The 12,876-nt window shown below is 40.7% G+C and overlaps 1 protein-coding gene across 3 annotated transcripts in view; it reads right to left on the bottom strand.

The window, feature by feature from the left end:
• The window catches only part of svep1 (sushi, von Willebrand factor type A, EGF and pentraxin domain containing 1), a 114,946-nt gene that overhangs the window by 44,437 nt on the left and 57,633 nt on the right, over positions 1-12,876 (bottom strand). For all 3 annotated transcript variants that reach the window (XM_026154511.2, XM_080298423.1, XM_080298422.1), the window contains 2 exons: positions 2,167-2,325; positions 232-411 (listed from right to left, as the gene is read on the bottom strand). In XM_026154511.2, coding sequence (XP_026010296.2) covers positions 232-411; positions 2,167-2,325 — 339 coding nt within the window. The remainder of the gene's footprint in view (positions 1-231; positions 412-2,166; positions 2,326-12,876) is intronic.

Here is a 12,876-nt window from a genome sequence, read left to right as displayed (position 1 = left end):
ATGTACTTGGGCACATATGACAGAAAAAAAGAAAAACCATTTAATCAATCAATCAGCCAATAGTTGTTTTAAAAGAAAATTAAAAAGCTTCTTAAGTATGCTGATTTTCACAGCTGTGTATATTTCTCAGCTGAAAGTCTTGAGGGATTTTTCATCAACAAAAGTTTCATTGTGTGATGATCCTGTGATGATCATCATTGTAATATTACATGCATCAGGCTTTCTCCTCACCTCTGCAGCTGGCCGGTGTCCCTGACCAGGTGCCATCAGCCTGGCAGAGTCTGATGCCGGTTCCCTGGAGGTCAAAACCGGGCTCGCATCGCACACCACAGGCCGCGTCAAAGTGGTTGTTACATACATTCTGGACAAAGAAGCCATAATCTGGGGGCAACAGTGCTGGACAATGTATCACTGAGGAGAGGAGAGGAGAGGAGCGGGTGAATTTTACATTACAGCTAACACACAAACTGACACACTATGACAGAAAGTTGATTTTGTTGATAAAAACTGAATAAAAAAACAAGTAAGCAGAAAATTACAGCATATCAACCTTCAACACTCTATTTTCTCTTCCTGCCTGAGAAAGTAGAAAGCAGTGCATGACTGTGGTGATTAATGGAGCTCAATGTGTTCAGATGAACTGCTGTTTGGAAATCACTGGCTCATTCTTCGAGGAATGGGAGGACTGGCAAAATTACTGGATACATGATGCTGTCATCCCATACCTCTGAGGAATATCTTGTTTTTTTGTTCCAGTTAATTCACCAGATTATCACTTCATTTACTGCCCTTCATGTTTTTCACCACTATTCCTGAAAGCGATTACAGGCCACAAATTCCTACTTCACGAAACATATTTCTCTGTTAGGAAGCATGTTTATACACATTTTAAAATGTGTGTTCACCATTACAAATCACATGTTGGGGACAGAATGAGAGCAGGCTAGGACGCTCAAGAGACTTTCAACCTAAAGAGTTTTTGCCCTGAATACAGTTAGAAAGATGTTTCATGTCTCATCTGAACGGTTTCCTCAGTTCTAATAGCTGTTGGAAAGCTCCAGGTATTTAACCTCTAACGAAGCTGAGTACCTGTGAAGTGGCTGTTTGTTGTCCTATATGCAGGAGACAAGTATAGGAGAATTAAACAGAGGAGAGGAAAAGATACAAGGAGGCAAAGTGGGAAAAAGCAGGACACTTGTTGGAAAACTATGGAAGCTTGTTTCGGCCACAAATTTCAAGTTCGTTTTTTTTATTATTATTTTAACTTCCTCCTGTCAGAATTGTTTTATTTTTAAAAAGGCAGAAAAGGGCTTCCGTAGGAAAACGGGTTGGCTAATATGGGAAAAAACTGATAAGAAAATCGGGAGGACAAACAGATGATCTGAAAAAATGCAGGAATGAGACACAGGCAGAAGAATAAAAACAGGAAGTAAACCAACAATAAAAAGTCCCACTGGAACATGAAAAGTAATTAAAGCATGATGCAGAGAGAGGAGAACACAGAAGGCTCAGGATGACATTTTATTTAAAACACACTGAAAACTCATACACAACACAGGTTTCATGATATCTAGTTTGTAGACAAATAAGATAGGATAGACTTTGTCCCTGAGAGCATATTCATCCTCTGCACCAAGGGATCAGATCAAATCTTTTAGATGAAACCTGGTGCGATCACATTGGGGTTCGTACCCTCCAATATCCCCTTGTGATGCTTTGAAACAAACAGATAAATGTTTTGCCTTCTTGTTTTTGAAGCTTCACTCACACACACAACTTACTGCAGTTTTATATTGTATCATTAAAGCTCAGTGAATCTATCATAATCTGCGGTTCGCCTATGCAGATTAAGCAAAACATTCAAAACAATTGTAATACAAGAATATTAAAATAATAGATGGTCTTGTAATAGAAGCTCTGGTTCAGGTGGGCTGAACAGGAAGAGTGCAAGTGGGGATTTTTGCATGTGAATATTTTTGCTCATGCAAACAGCTTAATTAAAAACACTGTTCTTAAAGCTAGAAAACACTAAAAACACTGTGTAACTCTCAATATTCAGATCAGCAGGACTAAAGTATTAAAGCTTTTAGAAAGGCAACACAGAAGAGACCATCATCCTGTTTCACACGTATCCACTTGCTTATTTAATGCATCGGATGCTTTTACCTTGGCAGGCCATGCCCATTGGCTTATAGCCCGGCTTGCAGACACAGTCGTCGGGGGAGGTGCTGCCAGGCTGGGAGGTGTGCTGGGCGTCAGGGCAGGGCAGGCAGGTGCTCACACCTCCCGGTGTTCCCTCTGGTTTATAAGTTCCAGGTGGGCATGCTGTTAAGATGAGAGATACTGCAGTTAAAAAACAAATCCCTTCTTAATTTAAACACAAGCAAGACACAAAGAGACATCTGGTAGGAAAAGCTGGACGGGCGTGTACAAAATGAAAGTTTTGCTGAAATGAAAAACTGTCTGACGACTGCAAGACATCGAAAAGCTTCACGGACAGAAGTGAAAAATAGCTTCGCAGATTTATGAGCAGACTTTAATCATTTTCATGTCTGGACATGTAGCAGTGGAAAATCTGGCAAATATGACAAAATGATTCTTCTGGCAAGGTAAAAAAGAAGAGTCCAGCTCAAAGTTAATTATTCCAGGCAGGGAAAACTTTTGTGGCACTGAACACCATCTTTATTACAAAGAAATGCAACAATCAAAGAAAGCTTTATGAGCATCTAAACCCAGTTATGCACATGGGAAACATTAGAAAATCCTTTTTGATCACCTGCACTCATTCACAGGATGCAGTGTGTTTCCTATTAGCATCACCTGAGTCGGATCAGGTCACAGCACGCTGTGAGGCTGAATGAGGAGGAGGGGGTGGGGTCGAATGAACCTCGTTAAACCTTCTTTTATTCATAGATCAACTTCTGAAAACGGGTGCAGTGAAAATGAATCAAAATAAAGCTACTTTCTCATTTGGGTTGTAATAAAGAGCAGATTACCTGATTAATGACATAATTCACTGATGTAATCTGCAATGACCTCATAAGTCTCTGATGTTTAACTGCTTGGAATTACCTCTAAAAATCAGATTATGATTATTTGAATTATGCTGTTACTGGGGACAAGGGCTCTTACCAGCTGTTATCTTGGTACTTTCTCACAAACGATTATTTGAGCCAGCAATTCCCATAACTCACTGTGATTACTGGTGTATTTTGCAGTAGACCAAATGAAATGTTTTGTTTTTGTTCCTCTGTATCCACTGTGATGGAAGCTGTAGTCATGTGATCCTTGAAGATCTTTTCAGTTATTTAAGATTGTACACAATTTACCATCACGTCCTCTGGTAGAGTCAGGAAAACGCTCCCAGGATTACCTGCAGAAGTAACACTAACTAACTCTTGTAAAATCGAACCAGGTAGACCTTGAAGTCGGGCTCAGCCACAGTCCCACAGATCAGCTGATCTCAGTGCCAGACCACATTAGCTGATGGCTCACCCTTCTCTACATCAGAACAGCAAATCTCTTACAACGCACAGATCTAATTGGTTTATTACCATTAATCCCAACCCTACACTACAACAATATAAATATTTGCTCTTAAAAAAAAGATCTCTGACGTCTAAACAACAAGCTGACAAAAAAGTAACTGAAATGTTTCAAAAACTCTTTATATTTTTAACAAAATATCGAAATATTTTTGAGTTGTCAGTCTCCAAAACACAGGGTTAGGGGGAAAACACAGATGATTATTTCCCTCATGGTTACATCACTGCTCCCAAATTGTCTGCTTAATGTCTGAAGCACTAATTTTAACCTGAATAATTTTATTGTATCAGATTCTTAATAAATATATTTAAAACAATACCGTCATGTCATGTGCTGGTTTCATATCAAATATGTGTTGAGACAGAGGTTCAGTGATTGGTTGGCAACCATGCGGCAACCATCAGTTGCTAGGGAAAAAATGTGTCCCAGACTGGTTGGCAAGTGGTTGTGGAAGGTTGCTGCACTGAAAAGCTCCTTGTGTTAGCTTTGGTCACCAGCAGTTCACCTGTAGTTTGTAACACCAACTTGGACTTTCCAACCTTTGCCAATTACTCGCTAAGCGGCAGTAAAGATGTGAAGAGTGCGATCTGGAAACAAAGACCATTCACTTTCAGAGTAAAAGCTGTACTTTTGACAAGTATTGGCAATAATAAGACACGGGTTTCACTTTGGAGGTGAACGCTCTCCTTTTCCGGTATGCATGGCTCCGTTTCAAGTGTCACTACCGCTCAGTGTTACCTAGCCAGTGTTTTCAGACAATTTTCGCATGTACACAAATTATGGGTGATTACGGCAATCTGGTAGCAACTAAAGCAATGACTAGGAGGCTTTTGATGCACCACTCTCTTTGCGACTGACTTCACCCAGCAACCACTCGCCATCTAGTTGGAGAAGACCCCGTCCCCTAGCACTGACTCACCTCTGGGCCTGTGTAAATGAGGACTACAGCGGTCCTGACTAAACTATGATCATCATCGACAACCCCACATAATCAAACCCACATTTCCAGGAATTACTTATGACTTATGAATAACTCTTAGTGTTTAAGTGAGATTGCGGTTACAAGCTGAAAGAGTCGCAAAGATTCATATTGAGAAAGGACCAAAATATTGGAGTTAATTTGTTAATATAACAGTTGTCATTTCATTCCTGGCTGCTGCACCGTTACAAATGTCACGGTCTATTCAAGCGCTTCCAAGAGTTGTTTGCATTAATTGGAAAAACAAATCCACAACACTGACGACAGCCAAATCACAACAGGCTCCAGAGAGGAGGGAGTTTCAGACGGTTTAATTTGGTGCCGTGTGTTTAAAACGAGAAAAATCATAAAGTCTCTAGATCCACACCCACACACATCGTTTAAACACGTTTAATACATTTTTTAAAAGTACATCCACGTGGGATATCTGATGGGATTGAAAACCCTTTAATGTTAGCACCAAGACTAATTATGAGCTTTAGTACTATTTTAAATAGAAATGACAGCAGTGGGAGCAGTAACGAGGTCTCCGGCTTTGTTAAAGAGAGACATTTAGCGAGCAGGTTTAATTATAAAGTGCAACAGAGAATCGACAGTACTAATATTCTTCACAACTCATTTACTCGCTGCTAAGCCAGAGGCCAGGTGTGACTTTCCACTGCTGAGCCAGTGCCAGCCTGGCCTGTCCCGACACTCGCTCCCTCCTCCTCGGCTGCTGCAGGTCAGCCAGGAGATGTTAACCGACTGTAAAGCAGGCACCGGCTGCTGGCACTGAAACGCACCCAGTAACCCACATCAAAACACACACACTCAAAGAAAAACCATGTGGCATACCTGCCCTGGTGCAGACAGCATGGGTCTGCTGCTCTCGCTTGATAACAAAAGCAGCTGATGCGTCTTCTCCTCAGTGTGTTTTTGAAACTCCGAGGAGGCATCTTACATAAGACGTAACGACAGCTGAAAGTGTCCTCTCTGTGCGAGTCCTCGGGAATCTGTTTTACGGCTTCATTTAAGGTTTACAGGAAGCCTAGTTAGTTTTAATGTGAATAATAATTCACCCAGTGTGCAACAGTGGAAATACTGTATCTGAAAAATATAAAATTTCAGTTCCTGGCAGGATGCATGTGCTGGCAGGTAGAAGTGCAGACACATACATGATGACTGTACACACACACACACACACACACACACACACACACACACACACACACACACACACACACACACACACACACACACACACAGTGTATAAGAGGAAAGGATATATGATGAAAGAACAAGCAGCTGTGACTCCTAAATAAAATGCTTTAAAAAATGGAAAGTTAACACACAGAAAACTTTGCGAACTTCCTTTAAAATGCATCAGAGCTCCAAAAGGCAGACCCCATATGGATACTAATTGTATTTGGATCCTGCTGAATTGTACAGCAGTCAAAAATCTCATTTTGGGTCCGTCTGCTTATTGCCTATGGCTGTGAAGTAAACTCTGGTGCACTGTACCCTTCATTTAGAGAGGAAGTGAACCGTCAGCAGCCAGATGACCATGAAACAGAAAGATCCCGCTGTGTTGGGACTGGGCTGTAACCATGTGGAGGGACGGCAGCTGGTCAAAGAAAACTAGTGTACCCAGTAATGATCTAAGGAAGGAGAAGAGACGGTCTCTGATCTGAGGCTGCTTATTTGAAGTTAGAGCAATGTTTGACTAATAATGAAGAGAAATACCCAGTAATAATATATGCATTTAAAACGAGCAGCTGTCTAAGTCTAATGGTGTCATGGTGCACAAGGGAGAAATATTACTTTAATAAAGGACGTTGTGAGACAGCCAAACACATTACAAGAAAACAGGCAGATAAGATAAAGAGCCTTTATCGAAATGGATGCGTGTTTTCCCAACGAAACACGTCTCCTTTATCTTTCTGTAAAGTGGAGGCCGACTTTGATTCTCTCAGCCGCTGACGTGACCTGTCTGCTCCACCCAAAACTAAACAAAAACTATGAGTAGACGGGCGATGAACTGATTCTACAACTGTACCGAAAACTAAAGTCATAGACCTCAATGTTTATAAAAGGATTTAAACACATCTGTTTTAGGTCAATTCTACTTCCACAATCCTGTTGTAGTAAAAATTCACTAGAGCAACAAAAGTGTGTTAAATAATCTGCAACCTCTGGGGCAGAGACACGAATCCAGCGCAAAAGAGCAGTTCCTCCAAAGGCCAAAAAACAAGACCTTCAGGTTAAACCACAAACAGAATGAACAGAGATGCTGTGACATCATCGATTGGTTTCTGAAGGCCTGTTTTGATGCATCACGATCAGCGTATTCACTGTTGATTCATTTTGAAAGATTGTGGTGAGGCGGGGCAAATCTGACTGTAAAGCCACTTGTTCAACGGCCAGACACTTTTCAATTCAAGTGGTCAGAGAGTGACTATCATGGGTACAGGATAGCTCTCCTTTTTGAAACATGGCATGACCAGGATTTATTAAAAAAAACCCACAATCCAGCAGGAAACTCAGCCGACAGTGTTTACAGAAGTCAGAAAACCGTTAACCCCTGGACCTCTCTACAACTGGAAGTCTTTCTGCAATTAGCAGACGGTATAAAACATGGGCAAAGCTTCCAGATCAGAAAATTAAGCCAGTGCAGAAGTGCCTTCAACCTTCCTTCTACCTAAAGGTTTTAAGATCTTATGGTATCTGTGGAAAAGGACTTCCAGTCCTATTGAGGTTTCATAGACATATGACAACTAACCACTTGTTGTTAACTTTGAATGTGTGACAATCAGGGTAAAAATGTAAGATCAAGTAAATAAGGCTGTAGTTACACAAGGTTTAAACTTAGAGAGTGTTTAAACAAGAGAGGAAAGTTTGAAAATGTTCATGCCTGTCTGAGAAAAGAGTATAAAGTGTGTAGTGAGGGGTTATACAGCTTTATAACATCTATAATAATTGTAAAAAATAAAGCTACTTCACGGATTTCACCTATCGCGGGTTATTTTTAGAACTTAACACCCGCGATAAACGAGTGACCAGTGTATTACCCAACAGGTTGGCAAAAACTTCTGTGTGATTAGTTTAGTTTTTTCTCATCTCAGCATTTCATCCAGGTTGATAACAGCGTCTAGGAGGAGTTAGAGAACAGTAAGAAACAGGTTTTGGTTTCTACAGCTCACATAGTCCTCACAGCTCACCTGTTTACACTGTTGTAATACTTAAAGTTGTGCATTACTGGAGGCTGGTGGATGCTGACATAGTTCACTGGGTATCATGTTTGCAGTGCTTATTTGATAAAGTGATTATTTGATGAAGATAAATGTGGCTTGTCTATGCTGTTTATTCTAAAAACTCTGTTCTTCTTTTGTTGTGTTTTGCATGTATATGTTAGCACTAATTAGCAGATGTGTCTGTATTAAATGGAAGATTTGCAAATTAAATCTGAAGGAATTCCTCACAAGCAAACTCTCTACATCTGCTTCCTGTAATGATCATAAAAACAACAACATGTTCCCCACTTTAGTAGAAACAGCCCTCATCACTGATATAGATCAGGGTCAAACTTTACTTCTGAAAACAAAAACTTCTAGCTTGTGAGAATTAACTGTCTAAAGCGTCGCTAACACATATTACAGGAAAGAATAAGAATACACTCTCTCAGCATTAAATATTAAGCTGAAAAGAAAATGACAAAACCAAGCACAGGCACGTTCATCTGTTAAAGTCTTCTCTCTTAATATGAAGTAAGTCATTTAAACTGGCAGACATGTCATGTCCGGGAGCCAAAGTTACTATCACACGAGAATCTTTTTTTTTTTTTTTGGTCTCAGGGGGAGAGACTGGGTTCGATTAGCCGGGCCTAAAAACAGACCGGGACGGAAACGATGAAAGGAGATCCAGAGGGAAAGCGAGAACATCTGCCTCCTCAGCCACAAGGACAAACAGGCAGAGAGGGAGAGCGGTTTTCATCTGAGAGATACATATTCTGCTTAGTCCAAAAAAATCCACAAACACATGCTTCAAAACACACAAGTTAATCCATACAGTACTTGTGCAGCCACTGCTTCCCACATGCTATTCTGAACATAAATCTTTTATGTTTTACAACAAACTGAAATAAGACTGTAGTCAACTTTGAAACAATCTGAAACCTCAAAAAAGTTGAGTCATGTCAGTCACTGTGGTTGCTAAGTCACTTGGCAACACACTTTTTAATTACTGACTGAAATTAGCACTGAAATACTCCAAGCTGGTATCAAACAGACAGCTGTTGATTTAGGTTCTTGGGTAGAGGTTTCGTGGTCCTCGTGGTTTCCTTTAGCTCTTAGTCATTCCTGGTGTTGGACTTTATTTTTCACTTATCTTCATGTTTCAGTGAAAGCAAGCCATCTTTTGTTTTTTTCTTGCTTTATGTTTGTTTTCATGAATCTCGTTGTGATTTTCTGCTTTTCTATTTTTCCCTCCTTTGAGACTGGCTGTCCAGAGGCCTGTACTACAAAGCACAATTAATAGGTTAGCAAGCGATGTAGGGTTTAAGATCAGAGTTTTCTGCGTCTCTTGTTTTTACCTGGCTAAAATCACCATGGTAACTGATGCCCAGCATCAGGAGCTGGTTATGTTCAGATTCCCAGTTTGAAAGTTCCACAATTTTACTATTAATTTTATTTACTGCATGTTTTCTTTGATATAGATTTACCGCTGGATGTTTTCTGTCCGCATCTTGTAAAGCAGTAGCTCACTAAAATGAAGCCCAGCTTTGAAATTACAGCAGTGCAGACTGTTTGTTGCATTGTCACTGAAATGTGCATGTATTCATTTGGTGATGGGGAAATGTATGAATGTGTTTATACTTGGTTCTAATCTGCTGGAATTGCAGCTACTTCAACAAAGAACACACAGAAAGAAATAGCTGTCACATTAGAAATAGAGAGTAGCAACGAGAGCACACTCAACAATAAAATAATTAACTGGAATTAAAGTGTTAATTTTATCATCGCTAAATCCCAATATTAACAAATTTCCTGTAGTATTAATTTGTCTTATTTGTAACATTGTTGCATTTTACTGTTATATTTTTAAATTCGTTTATCACGTTTTTGTCACCATCATCTAATAACATCTGTGTTTAGAGTAGGGGACACTCATAGGGATCATTTTCTGCCAAAGAAAAGATACTTGTTATCACTGTTTTAGGTTTTATTGAGCCAGCTAATGCTGACTAAAGAAAGCCTGGCTGTGTTGAGCTTTGTTTGTAGTACACTCCTCAGGTTACGTGTTAACCATAAGTTACCACAGTGATTTAGCCAACTAAAAATACAACCACTTTCACAACACAGAAAACTCTGACTTTAAACTCAACATAGCTCGGCAAGCCATTAATCTTGCTTTGCAACACACCCTTGGGGGTTTGCATTTGGTCAATAAATCATCCGTTTACTTTGTCTGCCTTTGTGTCCTATATTTGGGCCCACAATATCCCCTGACAAGAAGCTTACATTAAAATACTCATTTCTTAAATGATACAAAAAAAGAACATTGTACTTTTCAGAGTAAGACAGTGAAAATGTCATTATGCGACTGGCACAAAAATCCACACACTGCAATGACAAGGCTCGCAGACAGAAAACTATGTGTGTCATATAAATTTTGGATTTAGGAAAAATAAATGTTGATGACACAATGGGTAGCTAACAAATCCAATAATAAAAGTGCAAAATAGTCCAGCCACCCTGTAATATTTGTGATGCTGTGACCCAATTCTGTGTCTGCCTTTTGTCCTCAGAGCAAAACAATAGGGACCAAGGAACTCCTGCAATACTGCAAACAGGCTGCCAAATCTGGACAGAGGCCTGGCCATTTGTGGTCAAAGGCCCTCTCACACGAGAAATGCTGTTAAATTGGAGCTGAAATTCCAGGGTTTCCACTGCAAAAACAATGTTCACATGCAAGGAAACTTCTCCTTCTTAGCCAAGGTTTCCCATACACACTTAAGAAGCATAAATAGACAATGGAAACAGACAATTAAAATATATAGTCTGGGCTACACAAACAGACACTCACATAAAACCCTGACAGGCACATGAAGGAATGCTTGAAAAGGTTCGAATATTTCACCTCAGGTAAGTGGTCCATGTATACATTGGAGAAGGCAGAATACCTGCATCTTGCACAGAAATGATCTGGACCACCAAGGAGGCTGAAACTGGTGGAACTTAACGATGTGAAGAACATAAACGACCAAAACACAAAGTGTTTACCCATGAAGGTAAGAAAGCTAAACACATTCAAAATTATTGGCAGATTAGTGACACATTCAGTTGCAAACTCCCCCATCAAAGCATTAAAATGGCCTCATTTACTTGGGGTTTAATCCAAGGTAAACCTGACAGGTAAAACCGTCAGGATTTACTACAGAGGTGCGGTATATAAATTCTGTGATTGAAAGGCATGAAGTTATTTTTGCAGCTGGCCTTACTGCACATGTGCTTGTGGAAGTTTAAGAGCTCTTCAGAGATGAGAGCACTTACAAGAATCACACAGTTGTTACTCAGGTTTTCTCTATATGGAAGATCATCGAGCATCAGGATACATGGTTGAATAACAGAAGAATTTGGGAATTCCTGTTGTACAACGAAGCTGTCATTTTCAAGTGCATCAACAACAGAGAAGTGATGCCAAGAAAAACAAGAGGAAATTACAAATACAAGGTCAACAAAAATCATTTCCTGGAGAAGTGGCCCTCAGAAAGATAACAGAACCCTTCTGGCTCTAATAAAACCACACTGTCGGCAGTTTATTATGAAGCACGGTGATTCCTGCAGCAGGTCCGAGACCTCACACGTGACGCCTCTCCTTTGCTTTTTGCCCTCATATGAACAGAAATCCAAAGCAAGATGTGTGGCGTGTCTGTGTTTCAGATGTTAAAGGTCACAGGAATTTTCCAACCTTAATACATGGGTCACCTGAAGCAGGAAAAGTTTGGGAATCCCATCTTCATGGAGTGCCAGGAGGCTCTAAATCCCATCCCCAGAGTCTCGCTTAAGTCTGTTCTCCAGCTGGATTGCAGAGTGAGAAAGGAGGCTGGGGGCGAGATCTGGCTGTTGCACAGCTGTCCACCTACACAGCCTCCATCTGGGGGGAGAAGAGACCTCCACAGACCCCCAATCCCAAGAATGTGAAACTTCTACACGAGAGGAAACTAAGGAGACGAAACCGAGGAAGTTCAGTGGCAGCCGCATGGCTGTTAGACTGCTTATTATTCAATCCTATTCTTAAAGGAGAGTGACTTCGCCACAATTGCTATGTATCTCTTATGGATTCCCAAGGACACAGAGACTGTCCTGCTTGCTTATTACAGACTGCAGCATCACTGGGAATCACTGGGAGAGAGACCCAAACCGCTTAACAACTGTGCAAACACAGGTTGGTCTCTGGTCTGCTGTTCCTGATTACAGATGTCAGTATGCTGAGAAATGTTGTGATAGCATGCCGCAGTATGATCTCAGTACACTTGGGACGACGTAGCACCGCACTCAGGATGTTAACACCAACATGTTTTCATATCCTTTTCAACTGTCACGTCACTGTTTCACCAAAAGGCGGTGTTATTGGACCTGCATGAGGACATACAGCACATACACATGCAAAAAACACACCAATGCAAACACACACATAAACTTGCCTCAAAGTTGGCGTTGGCGTTCCCCTGTTGGGTTTTGGAGTTAAAGGAGCAACTCACCTAGAGGATACATGCTCATACAGCATATGCAGCAGGGGACTGATTGTTTCTGAGTTGTTTTTTTCTAAAGGTATGTAGCTATTTTCACGCATGCACTGTGGCCATGTCTTTAACCTGCTCCATCCATCCATCCATCCATCCATCCATCCATCCATCCATCCATCCATCCATCCATCCATCCATCCATCCACCTGAGACTGGCCCAGGGCCTCCTCCCTGTAGGACTTGTTCAAAAAACCTCACCTAGGAGGCATCCTTGTCAGATGCCTGAACCACTTCAACTTTCTCCTTTCGATGTGGAGGAGTAGCTCTGAGCCCCTCTCTGATGACTGAAATTTCATCCAATCTCTAAGCCCAGCACAGTTGAATGTAGGGATGTAGATCGACTAGTAAATCGACAGCTTTGCTTTTACACTCAGCTCTCTCTTCACTACGATGGACTGATGTAGTTGTGTTTTGTTTCTACCACCCTTCCCTCTGCTTTCCCCATCTACTCTGTTGTCAAAAATATATCTTTAACAAAACAGTGTAATTGTGGACCTGAATCGAGGGGTTTTACTGAGATAAGGTAGTTTATGTACATGAAGAAAATCTAAACTCTTGTACAAATCTC

This window comes from Astatotilapia calliptera, chromosome 3, assembly GCF_964374335.1.
Source record: "Astatotilapia calliptera chromosome 3, fAstCal68.1, whole genome shotgun sequence".
Lineage (NCBI taxonomy): Eukaryota > Metazoa > Chordata > Actinopteri > Cichliformes > Cichlidae > Astatotilapia > Astatotilapia calliptera.
This window is presented reverse-complemented; position numbering and strand designations above follow the sequence as displayed.